Source organism: Coptis chinensis, chromosome 3 (genome assembly GCF_015680905.1).
Source record: "Coptis chinensis isolate HL-2020 chromosome 3, ASM1568090v1, whole genome shotgun sequence".
NCBI lineage: Eukaryota > Viridiplantae > Streptophyta > Magnoliopsida > Ranunculales > Ranunculaceae > Coptis > Coptis chinensis.
Genome location: NC_141458.1, coordinates 10,640,970 through 10,659,869, shown reverse-complemented (window position 1 = coordinate 10,659,869; position 18,900 = coordinate 10,640,970). Strand labels below are relative to the sequence as shown.

The following is an 18,900-nucleotide window of genomic DNA, read 5'->3' as shown; positions in this document are numbered from 1 at the left end:
TTATGATTACGGCCTATGATATAGCCCACACACGTGTCCAAGGAACTGCCTTTTTCCTCGACTTCGAATACCGCGGGCGACGATTCCTTTCCAACCGCTATGATTACGTCGCGTGCGAACACGCCAAAAATTTTCTTTCCCGCCAGTTTCCAACTCAGCGGCATCCCAAACAGAACGTTCTCCATAGCTCGCTCATGCTTCACCCAAGTGTTGAATCTTCTCTCAGCAGATCGCCTGCATGAACCCAACCATTCTAATCGAGAGGGGTGGTGGGGGGATAATATCCCCACTAAGGAACATTGCGGACGGCAAAGCCTGGCGACCTCAACGCATCGACCTCCAAGACCGATCTGCGAGCAACTCCTTAGAAGTAGGTGTGTACATTGCAGACGAAGCACAAGCGACCTCAACGCATCGACCTCCAAGACCGATCTGCGAGCGACTCCTTACAAGTAGGTGGTAATTAACAAAGATATCTCAAGCATTTTGCGAGGAGAGACGTAACGCCCCACCGATGTGTAATCATTGCCAAAATCTTATTTGTATTCCCCACCACCGGAAATAGGGACTACCGCGCCAACTCCCAATCAGAGTATGACTCACACCAAAACCACTCCAGCACTCATTCACGATCTCTACCCTACATTTGTACACAAAGGGTACACGTGTCTGAAGGATCTCCGCTCCCAAAATCCTATAAATACCATCTACTGGAACTACGTCGGACCTGATTCTTCTCTCCCCAACAAAAGGAAGAACAAGAGAAGATACGTAGGCAGTTCGCTCACAGCGACCTCGGTCCCATCCAAAGTCCAAACCCATCTCGACCTCTTCTACTATAATCAGGAAAAAACTAAAACGCTCCTTTACACTATATATTGGGGATTTACCACCAAGGTGCATTATTTTTACAGCTATAGAGGAAGATGAAAGCAAATGTATTTCGTGTATCTACTCGAATCGGTTTGTACTGAAAAGACATTAGGAAACCTTCTTATTAAAAGACCCAAAGGAGAAATAATAGGTTACTTCTGCAACCAGAGTGTCTTTAAACTTACAATCTCAAACAAAGCGTCGTCAAATATTTCTGTACATAAAGGTTGGTAATGTTTACATGACAAAATGGTGCCTCCTATTTTCCCATGTTTACAATCAAATATATTATCTCTGAGGATAGAGGAAGAGCATCTAGAGGACTGTAATCACGATGCATGTATGAACCATATACATCAGGGTATGGCACAAAACTTGATGAGTCTTGCCTCTTCGTGGAAAAATCCCATCCAGTAGGAAGACAGATAGACATTTCTCCTGAACAAATTTGTGGACTGCCGTCTCTATTCTGTTTGATATTCTGAAAATTTTAAGGGTTGCAGCTATCTGTCTGTATGCTGGGATCACACCAAACATCAAATATCAATCATTAAAGCACACAATATCATATCAGTTTTGTCTTACAACTTTCAAATTGACATTAGAAACATAATTATAACATGATAAAGAAAATACTATAAAACCTAGAGCAACAAGTATTTTATTTCAGACCTGAATGGCATCAAGCGGAAGTTGGTCGATCACCCTCTCCTAACACTCTTTAGGTAGTCCATCCTTATTCCCCAGAGTTGCTCTCCTACTTGTTTCATGTTTGGTCGATCAGCTCGTGTAGGTGCAGCACATTGGAATGCCAAACTGAACATTTTTGACAATATTCCAACATTTACCGCTTCATTTATCAAAGGATCCAGCAGCTCCACCACATTTCCTTCATTATAGTGTTTGAATGCCTGCAAATTCGAAACCAAAAATCAAACAAGCTAGATAGCACCAGAAACAAAAAAAAATACTTGAATCCTAATGAACATGTAATAGTGCAGAGCCAACTTTCTGGCCTTTCTCACATGTGGAGACATGCTAGAAATATATTCCACACCTTCAATGAGGACATCCTAAACATCCTTTACAGATTTCTCACCACAATGAGGACAACATCATCAAGTGGTCCAATAAGGGGTTACAAATTGGATTGTTTATAAGACCCACAATGGTGGTAATCCCACGAAAAAGCTAGGATTTTTCTAGTTTCTATATCAGAAATTGACAACTGCACAGAGGCTGAGAAGGTGGTTGCCACAGGAAAATTAACTGAAGAAAGGCATTGTGCCCAAACCACCAACTATCCTGCTTCAGAAATTTTTTGTTCCGACTCAAACACAACAAACATGTGAATTACACTATTCAATGGTCTATGAAAGTTCGGGTTTTTGTCATATTACTAAATAAAATCAAAAAATAATTTCTAGTTATCAAGTATTCCATCAAAATGCTTACCCATCTGACTGTGACCCTTTCATTGGCATCTCTCCTCAACTCCACTGGGCGTCGTCCAGTCAGAATTTCTATAATCAAAATTCCAAATGAATAGACGTCACTCTTGGGGGTGAGTTGATAGGTCCTCAGGTATTCTGGGTCAAGATATCCCGCTGTTCCTTTCACCTTAGTTACAATATGTGTCTCATCAGGTCCTGTTGGACCAACTTTTGCAAATCCAAAGTCTGCCACTTTGGCTCTGAAGGTCTCCGTTAACAATATATTGGACGACTTTACGTCTCGATGGATTATCTGCTTCTCTGTTGAGAAAATCACAAATTGGAAGAATCAACTTTTTTTTTTTACCATTTTATCAAATTACATTAGAACATGCCTCATGTCCTAACATGCAAATATGTCCCCTCTGCTGCTATAATAAATGTACACACATACACCCCTAGATTTTTTGAAGTCAACCTAGCTCTCACATCTTCATGAGTGGCATCCCATGGATGCCAAAAAGTATGATCCATTAAGAAGCCAACAATCACGCAGATTACCATGATTTGGAAAGCTTTATTATGAAGCATGTTTCCGCTGAGGGGGTGTGTTGACTTGAGATTATTCCACCTATGCTCTAGCTCTGCGCACTCTCTTCATGTTCATACATAAATGCCTCCCTCTCTAGAAGCTTGAGCTTTTAGAGAAATCGGTGACCTTACAGTATTTTATTGAACGACGGACATATACAGAAATAAGAAATGAAACAATGGGGTTTTTTCTGAGGGCCATGAAAGATGAATTGAGTAATGTGTTTAAGTTGAACACCATATCTGCACAACGCCAAGGTATAAAAAGGAAATGCAAAATTCTAGAGTTCATTCATGACATCATCTTATGCAACTAGAGCTATGTTCCTACTTATCTTCTGTAAGGTATTTTTTTTTACTGATTCTCAACATTACTATAGGAATTCCATGCACAAAAAAGCGTATGCTAAACAAGAATCTAATAAGAGCTTAATCTAAACATTGAATGACATGGCTAGGTAATACCTGCATACAGATGTAGGTAAGTCAAGGCATGAGTGACATCAATTGAAATCTCCAACCGTTGATTAAAGTCCAATATTCTTCCATGCTGACCTGCAAAAACAGCACCTAAAAACTAAATATTAAGCTGCAGAAATTAATTATTGTCTGCAGTCCAATGGATCTTACCATCCAAATGCTCCCTAAGAGTGCCATTGGCAACATGCTCTGTAATGAGTATTCGCTCATGCCCTTTATCAACATAGCCGAGTAGCTTCACTAGATTTCTATGTTCAATTTTGGCTAGCAGTTCAACTTCACTGCTGAATTCAGATTGTAGGGCACAGATATGTTCCTGTATAAAAGTTTCAAATGAACATGGTTTCACTTGACGAACAATTGTGAGATGAGGAACAAAAGTATTTCATGTGCTAGAAAAAATATCAATGCAAAAGTGCATACATAGGATATGGTTATTGAAACCCAGTTTCCCTAAAAGCCCGAGTTCCTAAAGAGATATACCAACAATATATACATCAGAGAGATCAAGTATTTGCACGCCTAATTAAACACATGGGGGTGGGAAGATAACCAATAACATTCGACATTACGCGGCCGGATCCTTGGTCACATACATGGTAGACACATGCCAAGCCCATACATCGGGGTGCGACACACAGCCGAACAGACTGTCGCTCTACAAAACCTCTGGTAACCTCTGGTTCTTTTCTTTTTCCTATTCCTTTTTCCCTTTTTATTTTTATACAGCTGAGTATACTTTGACAGACAACCTCTGTTTGAAAGGTGGGTTCATTGAAAGTACATTTCGCGTAGTAGTTACATAGTCCCGAAATTCACAGGAACTTACCAAGAATAGAGCATTCCTAACTTCATAAAGAAAAGGAGCATATCAAATTCTAACCACAACACAGAAGATAAGTTATTATTTATTTCTTATCTAGTATAGTAAGGAAAAACAAGTGGATTACCTTCTTTGCACGTTTTATGGCGACAACCTGACCATCTTGCAACTGAGCCCTGTAGACGGTTCCAAAACCCCCTTCACCTATCTGTAGTAAAGGTGAGAAGTTTTCTGTTGCTTTCATAACTTGATTCATATTAAGATGTACAGATCCAATTCTTTTCATTTGCGGGGACATTGAGAATCGAGAAGGGCTTGGGGGGACTCGGAGTGGGGTAGCTGGCATCCGAAGTGGACTTCCAGGCCCTCGGAGTGGGCTGTCAAGCCTGTAAGGAATATTTTCAGAAGCAGAGTTCAATTCCGCAGAGGGAACAGAATCCACTGCAACATTTGATAGTTCGTTAGCAAATAAAGATGCTCTCCCAAGTTAATCCAATAAGAGTCAACATTAGTTAGTCTAATGTTAACATAAAACATATGAACATTTATAAAAAAAAAAGATATCCTAAAACATCACAATAAAATGTGCACGGATAATGGGAAAGAGATCCCTGATGGAATCACCACTCAGTTACCTATCACATATCAGCATCATCTAATGGGTCTTATTAATGGAAATTAAATACATCCTTCACGCACCAATAACCGATAATGTAGGTCTTGATTGAGTTAGTTTCTTCATACATTGATGATACCTAGTATCAAGTATCAATCAAAGACCATAACCTACTGAATCAAAAAGCACTCTGAAGTCTGAAGTTTGTACCATAACAGCAGAGAGGACCATTATACAGAGCCACAGCGGTATGTTGTTCACCATTTTTTCATCATTCGCAAATGTTTGAGGGATTTAGAAGTACACGACCTAAAAATATAATGCCTATAGTGATAACAGTTCTGACTCACTTGAACTTGGTTCGAGAACAGCTCGGGAAGCTTCTTTCCTTTTCGAACGGAAGCATGGACAAAGCAAACCACAGCACAGAATGAACATTCCTGGAACTGCAATGCCCATGATTTTAGGTTCTAAGAGAGAAACAGAATCATGGTTGTCGTCTGTTGAGTGGCCTTTGTGACCAGCATCACCGTTTTTGGACTCTTTTGTTTCTGAACCAAGCAAAATCTTCCTCCCTGCCCTTCGAGGCTTCTCCACTGCAGATAAAATAAACACGTGTGTCTCAAATTAAGAGAACAATCTGTTATCCAATGACATATGATTAACTCAAAAATGATTTAGTACCTACAGAAAAAAATTAAAAGCCTCGAACCTAAGAATACTTCGAGATCTCACAAACTACTAACAACATGGGAAAAACCACATAACTGTATTTATCTTTTCTTTGTCTAAATGGAAATCATAAGAACATAGCATGCATGACCACTTACAACTCATACCTAAGTAAATACCCAAACTGCAATCATTTGTATATAATATTTCCCACTCTTTTAGATTGGAAGGAGAGAAACACCGAACAGCGTTAGAGAGTTTGAGGGATTTGCAGAAAGAAACTTTGTCTACAGCACCTCCATTTATGTAGAATAACTTGTGTTCCGATGAGCGTGAATATGTGAGTACATCGGTACCACAAACCTTTGACAAAATCACTGAGTTGGTGACAGAGATGCTTGAAAACCGCACTACTATAACCAGGATCAGAACGACCAAAGCCATTCTCAAAACTCTAACAGCGCACTTGCCAAATTTGACTACCCATACACAACCAATTCACCGTTGCATTCACCAGAATCGGCAAACAAGCACACTGCTCTCACAAAATCCGAACCAAGTCTTAACCAACTTTCACAGACCAGCATTCCGATAAATGCAAGCCAAAATCCACTCCACTGCAGAAAAGTTGTGGTTTCTTATTAAAGATGAACCTAACTGACTTGCCCACTTAATCTCAAAATTGTACCAAATTCTGTCACCCAATTCACAAAATTAACCATAGAGAACCCATATAGGCATATAGCACAAAATCTAAACAATCAAAATTCTTGTCACCCCTTTCTACTGTTTCAAACTTTGAGGAAATTAGCCTATACCCAATTCACCAAATCAAGAAGTTGAGCCAAAACTAGACAACACAGGAGTTTAAAGATACATACCAGATTACCAGCTATTGAAGTCCACTGTCAACCTTCTTCGATACTCAAATACCTGAATCAACAAATGAGAACCCTAAATGAGCAACAACCTAAAACCTTATCACAAAATCCCCAACCTTAAAAAAATTGACCAACTTATTTGATACCAACTTCATACAAGGGACAAAATAAGAAACCGAATTGACAGAAGAGTCCATTAAATGTATGGACAAAACTACTACCATCTTAAGTATATAACCGAATTCATTAAATACCAATTACCAAATTCACCAAACTACTAAAAGACACAAACACAAACAATTTATACCAAAGTTCCAAAAACATTTCTTTAAGAGCTCAAATATAGAAACACATAAAAAACAACACACCTTATATATTGAAAGAGAACAAAAAAAAAGCAGAGATACCATGAAGGTGGAAATAATGAGTCTACTTAAAAGAGAAAAGAGTAGGCAACCTGGTGACTGGCGGCTGACCTGTAGGGAGAAAAATGGGAAGTGTTGGTGATAATGATAATGAGGAAGTGAGAAAGAAGGTGGTGAGATGTTTTGTTGTTTGGGTTTTGGAGAGAAAGAAGGAGGAAAGACCGGCCAAGATGGTTTGATGAATATATTGATGTAACACTTTGCCATCTTCTAAGTTGAGAAAATGAAAGTATTAATTATAAATTTACTTTGGAAATTTTTGTGGAAGTTTGACAGGAAAGAAAGATACAAAGTCGTCGCTTTTTTTTTCTATTTTTTATGTCAGCTCGTTTTTTTACCTCCAAAAATAAGACCAACAAAAAAAAGGTGGGAAAAAGTGATTCCCAGTTACTCAAATTGCTTCAATTCTCTTTGATGATTGATTAATTACCATAGTGATATGATATTGCGAGTATTTATCCCGATTTTGAAAAATACTAGTTGGGTGATGATAGTAGAGGTCTGGTGTTCAAAGCCCACTAGTATCACTGATCTCATTTAAAAGTTAAAACAAACTTGCCAAAAAAACAAACTTGATAGTATCACTATCTTTCGTGGTGTAAAAAATACATACAAATATGCTCATTTTTTCCATTTTGACTTTCATGAAAGTATGACCCAAGCAAATTTCAATATATGGCGGAATATATTACAGAACTAAGAGCATCTCTAGGTGGACGTATCCGTGGTCGCATTCTTCAAATTTGAAGAAATGCGTCGGAATTTCCCGGAATTCCAACTCTAGGTGGTCGATTCGCATTGGTCGCGATAACCCAATGCGTTCGCATTCTTGTTCGCAAAATCACGGAGGTTTGGATGCGGATGCGGGCGACAATAGTAATGTCGTCGCGCCGATAATAATGTCGCCCCCAAGTTTTTTTTGACTTTGACCAACACCACGCGCCGAGTAAATCGGGCGCCAATTTCAATGTCGCCTGAAGTTTTTTTTTTTTTTTCAATTTGGTGCGGCGATTAGGAATGTCGCGTGAGTTTTTTTTGAACTTGGGGGGCGGCGGTTGTAATGTCGCTACGACAAATGATCTTGGCCTTGACAAGACTAATGTCGCTAGGTCATCTCCAATGAATTTTGCGACCACGAATTTGCGACCACCTAGAGTTGGTCGAAATTTGCTATCAGATTCTGTGGTAGCATTCTTCAAATTTGAAGAGTATGCTACCACCACCTAGAGATGCTCTAATGTTCTAAGAGCATTTCCAATGCAAGCCACTCTTATTTACCTCTACGTCATCTCTATTTTTCCTTTTTTCCACCGTTTTGGTGAAAAGCAAGGTGAGGCTGCCCAATGCAAAGGTTACTATTATTCTCGGACGAGATGTTTGATTCCGTCTAAATGTAAAAATCGAAAAAATGTGCTAGACGTAATGAATCCAAAAAAAAAATCGGAAATTTTTTTAAAAAACACACGAAACAGAATAAAAACATTCCGTCCGAAGTCCCAACTCAGCTACTATCTCAGTTGAAGTTTTCACTCTCATTTTGACTTGGGAACAAGTCACCTTGATATTCATTTTTGCATTGGACAAAGATTTTTGACCATTTGGAGGTGAATATTGTCACATCCCATTGATATTAATCTGCATTTTGAATGCTCTAAAAAAGGTAGGTGTTACCCAATTTTCCTAAAAACTCCATACTGATTAGGATTCCCACTAACAAAATTTGCACCCTCATCCAATATTATTTCGTTCCAATATTGAATGGGAGTGTTGGACATAAACCATGGATGGGAGTAGATTTATTGCGAGCCCAAACTAATCGACGCTGACTAAACCTCCGTGACCGTATTTTAGGAGAGTCTAATTTTAATAGTTTCCCATGAAGTCACATGAGAGTATGAGACATCCAGAATGACGTTTTTTATTTTATTTTTTATAATAATGAAAAAGAAAAAGAATTGTCATGTATTTTAAGAGAATTGCATTTGCTCTACCAGACAGTAGTGGAAGAGAATAACATGATAATTAAATGGTTTAAAATGTTAGCAACCAACCAAAGTTAATTCTTGGAACTACGAGAATAATGTATATATCTCTAAGGAAACTAATGCGATAGATTCAGGGCATACCTAGTCTTGACCAAGTGCAACCATTGTGACCGCATTTGTGGAGTGCCACTATTTTTCTATAGCTTCTCTGATATATTGTGATGCATGATGTAAAACTACAAAAACAAAAACAAATAAATACAAAACTGTCACGTATTTAAAGAGAAATTGTCTAGATGACTATTTTCCCAAATTTCATTCACGCTAGGAAACTATATTGTGAAATATATATATATATATATATATATATATTCTTCTATAGTCGTGTTTATTTTACGATATGAATCATTTTGACTTCCTTCTTTATTTTGTATTTTTTTTCTCCGATAACATTATTGTACGTAACATAAAATAAGTCGTGGAAATAAAAAAGTTTGTCTCTATAGATGTTGAGAGAAACAAAACCCTTCATCTCATGTCAAGATTGCTCATCGAGTTGTAAGTTTTTTCTTGACACTTCTATTTGTGAGAGAGTTACAATTTTGTAAATAGAATTTTTTCAACTTATTTATTTATATATTTATAATTTTCTTGAGACGTACTTATATGTATTTTGTTTAATTTGTTTTGCATATTCCCAATTTCATTGTATAAAACGTAGAAAGAATAGTAGCTATACTATAAAGTATCCCCTTACATACATACCAACTATATTGAAAATTTGCTCAAGAATTATGACTAAAACATAGGAAAATTTTCTAACAAATCGTTTTAATTAGGAAAAATGATCCTAGTTTGAAACCTTACAATTTTAATAAATCGGGATAAATACTTGCAATTTCACTCTGATAGGAAAAATTTATCAATTATAAAGACACAATTATGGAGTTACCATAATGAAATAATTTCACTCACCAATGTGATTCGATCACCATACAGTTTATTCCCACCTTTTTTATTGTCTAATTTTTGGAGGTAAAAAAACCTATGAAAAATGAGCTGACATAAAATTAAATAAAAATAAATAGCGACACCTTTGTAACTCTATAAGCATTACGCAATCTTCTTTCTTTCTTTTCCTTCAAACTTCCACAAAAATTCCCAAAATAAATATAATTAATAATTTCATTTTCTCAACTTAGAAGATGGCAAAGTGTTACATCAAATATTTAACAAACCATCTTGGCCGGTCTTTCTTTCTTTCCTCTTTAATTTCCTCATTCTTTCTCTCAAAAACCAAACAACAAGACATCTCACCTTCGTTGTCATTTTGTCATTATCATCACTAACACTTCTCATTTTCTCCCTACAGGTCAGCCGCCAGTCACCATGTTGGCTACGTATTATTTTCTATTTTATAAGTAAACTTATTATTGTGAATCATTTTTGTTCCATTTTAAGCTTCATGGTATATGTGTTTATTTTCTCTTTGAATATATAAGGTGTGGTACGGTGTTTTTGTTTTTGATGTTTTAGGGATTGGGGTTGTAGATATGTGAGACTAGGCGCTAGCGATTTTTCACCTCTCCTGCGGGTGATAGCAGAGCTTCCCCCTCTCTCCTTGCTTCTCCACCTCTGTTTGAGACCAAAATACCTCATCTAAACCCTTGATCTTGATCCCCCCCCCCCCCCCCCTCAATCTCTCACCCAACAAAAACAATCCCATCCCCCCCCCCCTAATACAGCTCTGCTTTTACCCAAACAAGGGCAATATGCAAAAATCAACAGCGTTAGTTATACCACACCAACAAGAAGAAAGTAGTAGTAAGAACCAGATAGAGGAACTACAACAAAAAATGAAAAAGCTTCTCTTTGGAAAAAAAAAACAACATATTATAGAGATCAACTGTCTAAATGCCGAAGCTTTGGACAACGATGCTCTTACACTAATTGGGAAGCTACATGGAGGGCTTTCTCCAAATCTAGAGGAAGTTGGAAAAGAAGTGCATAGAATTTGGCAGACAACAGGGAATATAGAGTTGGAACGGATTGATAGAGACCATGTCAAGATTAGCTTTGAAAATAGTCAGGAATGCAAGCATGTGAAGACAAATGGACCCTGGATGGTGGGAGGATTTATCTTCTCTATAAAAGAATGGGAGAGAGGTAGAAGACTGGATGAGTATAACTTTGAGCTGGTCAGCTTCTGGATCCAGATTTGGGACCTCCCAAAAGACAGAATCAATAAAGCAAACGTCTGGAAAATTGGTGAGGAATTAGGGCAGGTCATTGAAGCTGATACTTCCTGTCCACCTGAATTCAATCAACCGGTTGCACGGGTTCGAGTAGAAATGGATGTAAAGGAAAGACTAACAAAAGAACAACAGCTCAAGCTAGAGACTGGGGAAGAGTTAACGGTGAGACTCAAGTATGAAAAGCTGGAGACATTCTGCTACTTTTGTGGAGTTATTGGCCACGAACATCTGAGTTGCCGGATTAGAAACCAATACCGATATGAGCTGCTGAAATGTGGAGGAAGCATAAAGGATATAAAACCAAACTTCACAAGTCAAATAAAAGCTAACAAATTCTACAATGGGGTGGCCTTCACTGGAAAACAAGCTTATACCATAGAAGGAACACCATCAAAACTTCGGTTTGAGGAAACTCCGGCACCGGAAAGGGAGAGAAGGTCGACAGGGAACTGGAAAGCGCAACTACGAGCAAGACAGAACAGATGGGAGGGGTCCACGCCAGCAGAGCAAGGACAGCAAAAGGACAAAACCAAGGGAGTAGATGTGGGGCCTGGAGATGGGATCAAGGAATCAGGTCCAACGGCTACTTCAACGGTCAATTTCCAAAAGGGCTTCGAGCTGGGACTACCGAATCAAAAGAACGAACAAGAGACTGCTATTCAGGCCCAAGGCCTAGATGGGAAGGGGTATGGGCTAGTGCTGGAAAAGGATCATGGGCTAAAGATATATCAAAGCCCAATAGAGTTTGCGAATGAGAAGGCGATGGGCTGCGAACTGGATATGGTGGAGCACAGGGATGTACTGGGCCTAGTGGTGTTTGGAAAGATAAATACAGAAGAAAGGGATAGATATCAGGATCACTACATAGACACCTCGAAAAACTACAAGGTTTTAACTCAGGAGGAAGGAATGATCGACAGGTGCCAACCTAGTGGGTTAGAGGCTACCAGAAGTTATGAACAGGCTATGACCCAGATCTTTATTCAAACAACTACAGAAGAAATACCAGGTTCCCATGGAGTCTCGAGCCGCACAAGCTGTGAATCTCAGAGAGAGTTCCAAGAAAAGTCTAAGCTACAAAGCTATAACAAATCCATACGTGGCAGAGGATACAAAGTCATGGCTTCCCGAGGCAGAAGAGAAAAGGTGTCTAAAGCAGAGACTAAATCCAGGCTGGGTAGTATTGTTAGAGAGCAAAAAGCTCAAACTCAAGGAAAAAATCCAAAAAGGAAACACAGTCTGAGTGAAGAAGAGGAAGACGAAATGGTAATGAATGGAGGAGATGGATGGATAAGAAGAAGCAAACGCATAGGGGAGCAGAGATCAAAGAAAGCAAAACAAAGGGCAACTGAACTAAGGAGTCAAGGAAAAGGACATCTCCTGATACCAAGGAACGCAAATATAGTGCAACTATCCAGTGAATCAGCAACACCAAATACCTCGGAGGAACTGATTGATGTTGATTCTATAACAGATCCAAGTCCAACTGAGTCTGAGGGTACAAATGACTCAATTACATCATATGGATCAGGAGTCTCAGAAGAAATTATGGCAGAGCATCAGGCTCCTATGGAGGTATATTTCTCAGATGATGATGAAGACATGATGCTACATGATGCAGAAAAGCAACTTTATAATGAGATGGTGGGATACGAAGCGGATGGGGAACAAGTCACATGCCAACCACAACCTCTGGCAATGGATGACTCAAGTGTGGATAGGAGAAGCTCTCAATGGGGACAAGCAGAGAAGAAGGCTCAGGAAGGGCAAAGCTCAGTAGACCTAAGTCAGAAGATGGATGATGAGTCTATTATTAGGGGCCAAGAGAAGGGTGATGACTACATTGGGGGTCTGTCTACTCCTCCAGGGTTCGCGGTAGCTGTCCCATCACAGCTGCCTTGGTACCCATGACGATTCACGCCTGGAATTGCCGGGGGATAGGCACCACCACGGCAGTTCAACAACTAAAGGACCTGATAGGTAGGTTTAATGTAGATATTGTGTGCTTGGCAGAAACTAAAGCTAATAAAGAGAAAATATGCTATCTCAGCAAAAAGCTCAAGTTAGAGGGACATTTTGCGGTTCCAGCACAAGGACAGAGTGGAGGGTTGGCTGTGCTTTGGAAAGAAGGTGTGGAACTGGAGATCCTTGGGGCCTCAAAAAACCAAATCACAGGTAAACTTGCGAATTATTTTAGCACTGATGATTGGTTCTTTTCTTTTGTTTATGGGGAGCCGGCTGCCCACAATAGAAATAAAGTCTGGAATGAACTGAAGGGATTAGCTCATCTGATTCCTGGACCATGGTGTTTGTTTGGTGATTTCAATGCTATAGCCCAATTAAATGAAAAAATTGGAGGGAAAAGCACTATTTCTAAGAGTATGCACGAATTCAATAACCTGATCAATGATCTGGGTCTGGTGGACTTGGGTTTTAAAGGCCCAAAGTTCACCTGGAGCAATAACCGCAGGATAGGGGATCATGTGCTTGAAAGGTTGGACAGAGCTATGGCTTCTACTGAGTGGATAGCTCTGTTCCCACATGCTCTAGTTCAAACTGTGGCTAATGCTTCCTCGGACCATAGCTCCTTAATCATTAATCTGGATAATAAGGAAGAAAGGAACCCTAGACCTTTTAAATTCTTTAATATGTGGCTTGCTAATGATGCTTGCAAACCTGTGATTGAGAAGGCCTGGAATGCCATTAACCATGACCTCCCTGACCACAATCTCATACATAAGTTGCAAAAGACTAGAACTGACCTATCTGTATGGAATAAGTTTGTTTTTGGGAACATCTTTGCAAACATCAAGGCTGCCCAAAAAGACCTGGCTACTGTTCTAGCTAAACCTTTCTCCACTAAGAACTACAATAAAGCGAAAGCTATTAAGGATATTTTGTTGGGTTGGTATGAAAAGGAGGAGGATTTTTGGAAACAAAAATCAACCGTAGATTGGATTAAGGATGGGGGAAAAAACACCAGATTCTACCATCTCTCCACCATCTATAGAAGAAGGAAAAATAAGATAGATAAAATTAAAGATGATGATGGAGAGTGGAGAGAAGGTAGAACTGCTGTGGGAACCTCTCTCAATCAATACTTTACAGACATTTTCACTACTGATTATCCTGAAAGGGACAACCAGATTATGGACTTGTTCAAAAGTATTGTGAGTGATAGGGAAAATGAGATTCTCACAAGTACCCCGGACCAGGAGGATATCTGGAAAGTGGTTAAGCAGATGGGCAGTCTCAAGTCCCCTGGTCCTGATGGGTTTCAAGGGGTGTTTTATAAGAAATGCTGGGACATAGTTGGGCCTGCTGTGGTCTCCTTTGTTCAAAACTTTTTTAACACGGGGTACCTCAATCCCAAGTTCAATGAGACCTACATTGCCCTTATTCCCAAAGTGGTGAATCCTGACCATGCGTCTAAATTTCGACCTATCAGTCTCTACAATTTTGGGTACAAAGTCGTATAAAAAATCCTTGCAAATAGATTGAAAGGTCTCATGAACAGGATCATCTCCCCTTTTCAAGGGGCTTTTATTAAGGGGAGAAGCATTGGGGATAATGTGGGGCTTGCTTGTGAGGTGTTTCACAATATGAAGAATATGAAGTCAAAAAATGAGGGCTGGTGTGCCCTCAAGATGGACATGGCAAAGGCTTATGACAGGGTGGAATAGGCTTTTGTTGATAATATTTTTGAAAAGCTTGGTTTCAACAATAAGTGGAGACATATGATCCATCAATGTCTGTCCACAGTCTCGTTCCAGATCTTGCTTAATGGTTCTCCATTGGAGAAAATTAACCCTGAGAGAGGGTTGAGACAAGGGAACCCCCTATCCCCATATCTCTTCATCCTGGTCTCAGAGGCCCTCTCCAGATTGATTGCTCAAGCTGAGTCTAAGGAGGAGTTGCATGGGGTCAAGATAAGGAGGAGTTCTCCTGCTCTAACACATCTGCTCTACGCGGATGACTTGATTCTTTTCATTAAAGCCAATCTTGCTGAAAGTGGCCAGCTCAAAAATATCCTGGAGTGTTACTGTAGGGCTTATGGGCAGAAAATAAACTATGAGAAATCTAGTGTTTTCTTCAGTAGGAATGTTAGTTATAGACAAAAAATCAAGTTAAAAAGATTATGGAGGATGAAGAATTTCCAGCCCACAGAAAAATATCTTGGAGTCCCTATTATGCTTTCTAGGAAGAAAGCTGAAGATTTTGACTATCTGGTGGATAGAATCCACAGAAAAGTTAAAGGGTGGAAAGCTAAGGCTTTATCACAGGCGGGGAGAACCACTCTTATCCAAGCTGTGATACAAGCTACCCCCCTATATGTCATGTCGACATATTTGTTGCCAGTGGCAACTTGCAATAAGATGGATAAGGCATGTAGGGATTTCTGGTGGAATGGAACAGAACAATCAAAAAGTGTTCACACCATTGGGTGGGAACAGATTTGCAAAAGTAAGCAAGAAGGAGGACTGGGTCTCAGGAAAAATAGAGACATGAACAAGGCTATGTTAGCAAAACTCCCCTGGAAGGCAGCTACTGACGTCCACTCTTTGTGGACTCAGACTATGTTTAGTATCTATGGAAAACACTGGATAGGAGATGTTCTTAAGCCACCAGATCAAGCCTCCTACTTCTGGAAAGGCATTCACAATGTGTTCAACTCCATTAGTGGGGGGCTGATGTGGAGAATAAGGAAAGGAACTGCCACGTCCATCCTAAAAGATCCCTGGATCAAGTGTCTTAACAAACCTATGACTCTGGCAGAGCTGGGGGTGGTGGACAACTCCCTGAATAACCTCCATGTATCTGATCTCTTTCGCACGATGGCGTGGGCTGGGATCGGCTAAGCTTAATCACTGGTTCCACCCCTTCTTAAGTCAGCTGATGCAGGAGATTGTAGTTAGGCCTGCTACTGCCCCAGCTGATAAAATGATATGGGCCATGGAAAGATTTGGAAAGTTAATTGTTAAGACTGTTTATGCCTACCTCAAAAACAAAGGAAATGAGATGGGACAAAGCTCCAGTGTCAACTATATAGCTATCAAGCATATGTGGACAGCTCCCCTGCCTTATTATTTACAGATGTTTCTCTGGAAACTATACATGCATGTGCTACCTCTGGGTGAGAGGTTAGTTGAAAAGAACATGAAGGGAGATTTCTCTTGCCCTTTTTACAATAGAGATATGGAAACAGCAGAGCACCTTTTCTTCACATGTGATTGGACTCGAACTGTTTGGTTTTGCTCCCAAGTGGGGCTGAGAATCAACACAACTCAGCAGCCGCATGGATTGAGGAACATAATAGAACTCTACCTAGCTTGGTGCACCAGCAAGGATAGGGACCTATGCCTGGCTGGGACCCATATCATGTACCTGCTCCATTACATATGGAAGGCTAGAAATGAGCTGAAATTCGACAAAAGGAATGCTAACAGAGATCGCATCATCAGGCAGAGTAGAGCCATGGCAGACAAATGCTTGGATGCCTTCAGAGAAGATTCCTTATCATTTCAATTACCTTCTAATCTTTCTAAGAACTCTATAGAAAAGTTGTTCCCTGAAATCCCAATTGATAGCATTGTGATTAGGTTTGATGCCTCTTATGACAGGAATACAGGGTGGACTGGAGCTGTAGCAATTGCTAGTAATAGTGAAGGGGCTATGGTTGGCGCAGCAGTGCGAAGGTTCAAGGCCCAAGATATTGGAGCAGCAGAAATGGGAGCAGCTGAGGTGGCAGTCTTACTGGGAAGGCAGATTAACCACGATAGCTATGTGTTCGAGGGGGATAATCTAGAAGTTATTAAGGCACTTCAAGGGGCAGCATGTCCTTGGACCCTGGAGGTGCTGAAGACGCATATTAACTCTTTAACTCAGGCTTTTAGTTCTTGCTTGTTCTTTTGGATTAGTAGGATTTACAATGGGGATGCAGATTCCCTAGCAAAATGGGCTAACCATCAGCTGGGGAATTCTGATCTTCCGAAGTGTATGTTGGACAACTTTTGTTTTCCTGCTCACCTTTAGGTGGCTCTAATGAAAGGGTAGAAAGTTTACATCGAAAAAAAAAAAAAAAAAAAAAAAAGGATTGGGGTTGTCTCTTTTGTTGATCAATATGATTAGTTTATGTGTTTGAGGCGTTTTGTTTCTATTTGAAGCTATGTAAACTCAGTTTCTATATTTGGCTCATGTACTTATTGTGGTTTCATCGAGCTCTTAAATAAATGTTTTTGGAACTTTGTTCTTTTTGTGTTTGTGTTTTTTAGTAGTTTAATTTGGTGAATTGGTTATTAATGAATTTGGTTAATTATATACTTAAGATGGTAGTAGTTTGTCCATACATGTAATGGACCCTTTGTTGGAATCTCTTAAGTATTTTTAAATACTAGTGTGTGTGCAAAGTGGAAGAGATTAACAAAGTGCGTTCTCTCCACTTTAGTGCATAGAAGATAGTCCCACATTGGTTATCCACCACTAGCAAGTGAAGTATAAGAGACATTCCTCTACCATAAGGGTGTGCCCTTAGGGTACAAATGCTTTTGTGTTAGGAGGGAAGACTCAGCCAAAGCCACGCGCGTGCGCGCTCACCTGCACCGCACCGAGTCGTGTCGTGCTTGGGCTTGTCTAGTGGGTAGTGGATTAACCAAAAGCCTAAACTTGTTTTTGTTTTTGCTGCAAGTTTCGGTTTTAGTGTCCTAGTATGAGTTGGTCTCTTGACCGACCATGTCCTTGTTCTAATTGGACTGCTGTGACCGACCTACCTCTATAAATACAGGGGATGTGCATCCATAGAAGGTACACTTCATCAGAAAACCATCTCAGAAAAACAAAAACTATAAACTGCCCTATTCTTCTTCTCTTCTTCTTGTAGCCACCAAAGAGAGTTATATTGTTGTTCTAGAGGGTAGTCTGTTCTAGTGCAAAGTCAGGCTGTTGTTAACCATTGAATCCTGTAAGGAAGACACCATTATTGTCTTTCTGCACCATTGGAAGGGGCGAAATATTTCCTTAAGATTGTTGTAAGTGAATAAAGAAAACAATAAAGAGGCAAGTACTTCTCACAGGATTAAAACCAGCTTAACTGTAAAATTGAAACCAGCTTAGTAGGTGATATGTTTCTCAAGTACAAAGCTAAAGTTGAAAACCAGCTTAACTATAAGATTAAAAGACTCCGGTCTGACAGGGGTGGCGAATATAAGTCTAACCCCTTCCAGGACTTTTGTGACAAGAATGACATTATTCATGAGACTACTCCACCATACTCTCCTGAGTCTAATGGAGTAGCCGAACGGAAAAACAGAACACTAAAAGAGATGATGAATACTATGCTTGTAAGTTCTGGAGCTTCCCTGAACTTGTGGGGGGGAAGCAATCCTATCTGCTTGCCATATACAGAATAGGATACCTAACAAGAAAATAGGAAATAAGACACCATATGAATTATGGAAAGGTTATGTACCTAACCTGAAATACTTCAAAATGTGGGGGTGTCTTGCATAGGTTCTAGTGAACGAACCTACAAAGAAAAAATTGGGACCTAAAATTGTTGATTGTATGTTCATTGGTTATGCTCATAATAGTGCTGCATATAAATTTTTAGTAGTAAAATTTGATAATAACCTTGTCGATGCTAACACTATTATAGAGAGTAAAAATGCTGATTTCTTTGAGAATTTGTTTCCTTTGAAAATTGGCATTGAGAGGTTGGTTGCTCCTAGTGAACAACAATCAACAGATCCTGAAATTTATGAACAAGAAATTCGGAAGAGTAAAAAAGATAGAAAATCCACCAATTTTGGTGATGACTTTTGCACGTTTCTTTTTTATGATGATCCTGTGACGTATAATGAGGCAATCAGT

General features: G+C 39.5%; 2 protein-coding genes across 10 annotated transcripts; one reads left to right on the top strand and one right to left on the bottom strand.

Annotated features, from left to right (window-relative positions):
- Positions 1–964: 964 nt before the first annotated feature.
- Positions 965–7,006, bottom strand: CRCK3 (calmodulin-binding receptor-like cytoplasmic kinase 3). 9 transcript variants are annotated; one of them, XM_086600528.1, is made up of 10 exons: positions 6,827–7,002; positions 6,370–6,421; positions 5,656–6,105; positions 5,167–5,412; positions 4,328–4,641; positions 3,528–3,693; positions 3,363–3,467; positions 2,329–2,627; positions 1,546–1,784; positions 965–1,391 (listed from the first exon to the last, which is right to left on the bottom strand). In XM_086600528.1, the coding sequence occupies exons 3-9, from the start codon at positions 5,930–5,932 to the stop codon at positions 1,575–1,577; spliced, it is 1,617 nt and encodes a 538-aa protein (XP_086456654.1). In that variant the 5' UTR covers positions 5,933–6,105; positions 6,370–6,421; positions 6,827–7,002; the 3' UTR covers positions 965–1,391; positions 1,546–1,574. The 9 variants fall into 9 exon arrangements, with proteins under 9 accessions (XP_086456654.1, XP_086456656.1, XP_086456655.1 ...); XM_086600530.1 differs by having other exon boundaries at positions 3,363–3,452; positions 6,738–7,000; XM_086600529.1 differs by having other exon boundaries at positions 3,363–3,452; positions 6,827–7,000.
- Positions 7,007–15,930: 8,924 nt separating this feature from the next.
- LOC147507868 (uncharacterized) lies at positions 15,931–17,067 on the top strand. The gene has a single exon (XM_086596518.1). It carries the CDS (start codon positions 15,931–15,933, stop codon positions 17,065–17,067), a length of 1,137 nt encoding a protein of 378 aa, XP_086452644.1.
- Positions 17,068–18,900: the final 1,833 nt, after the last annotated feature.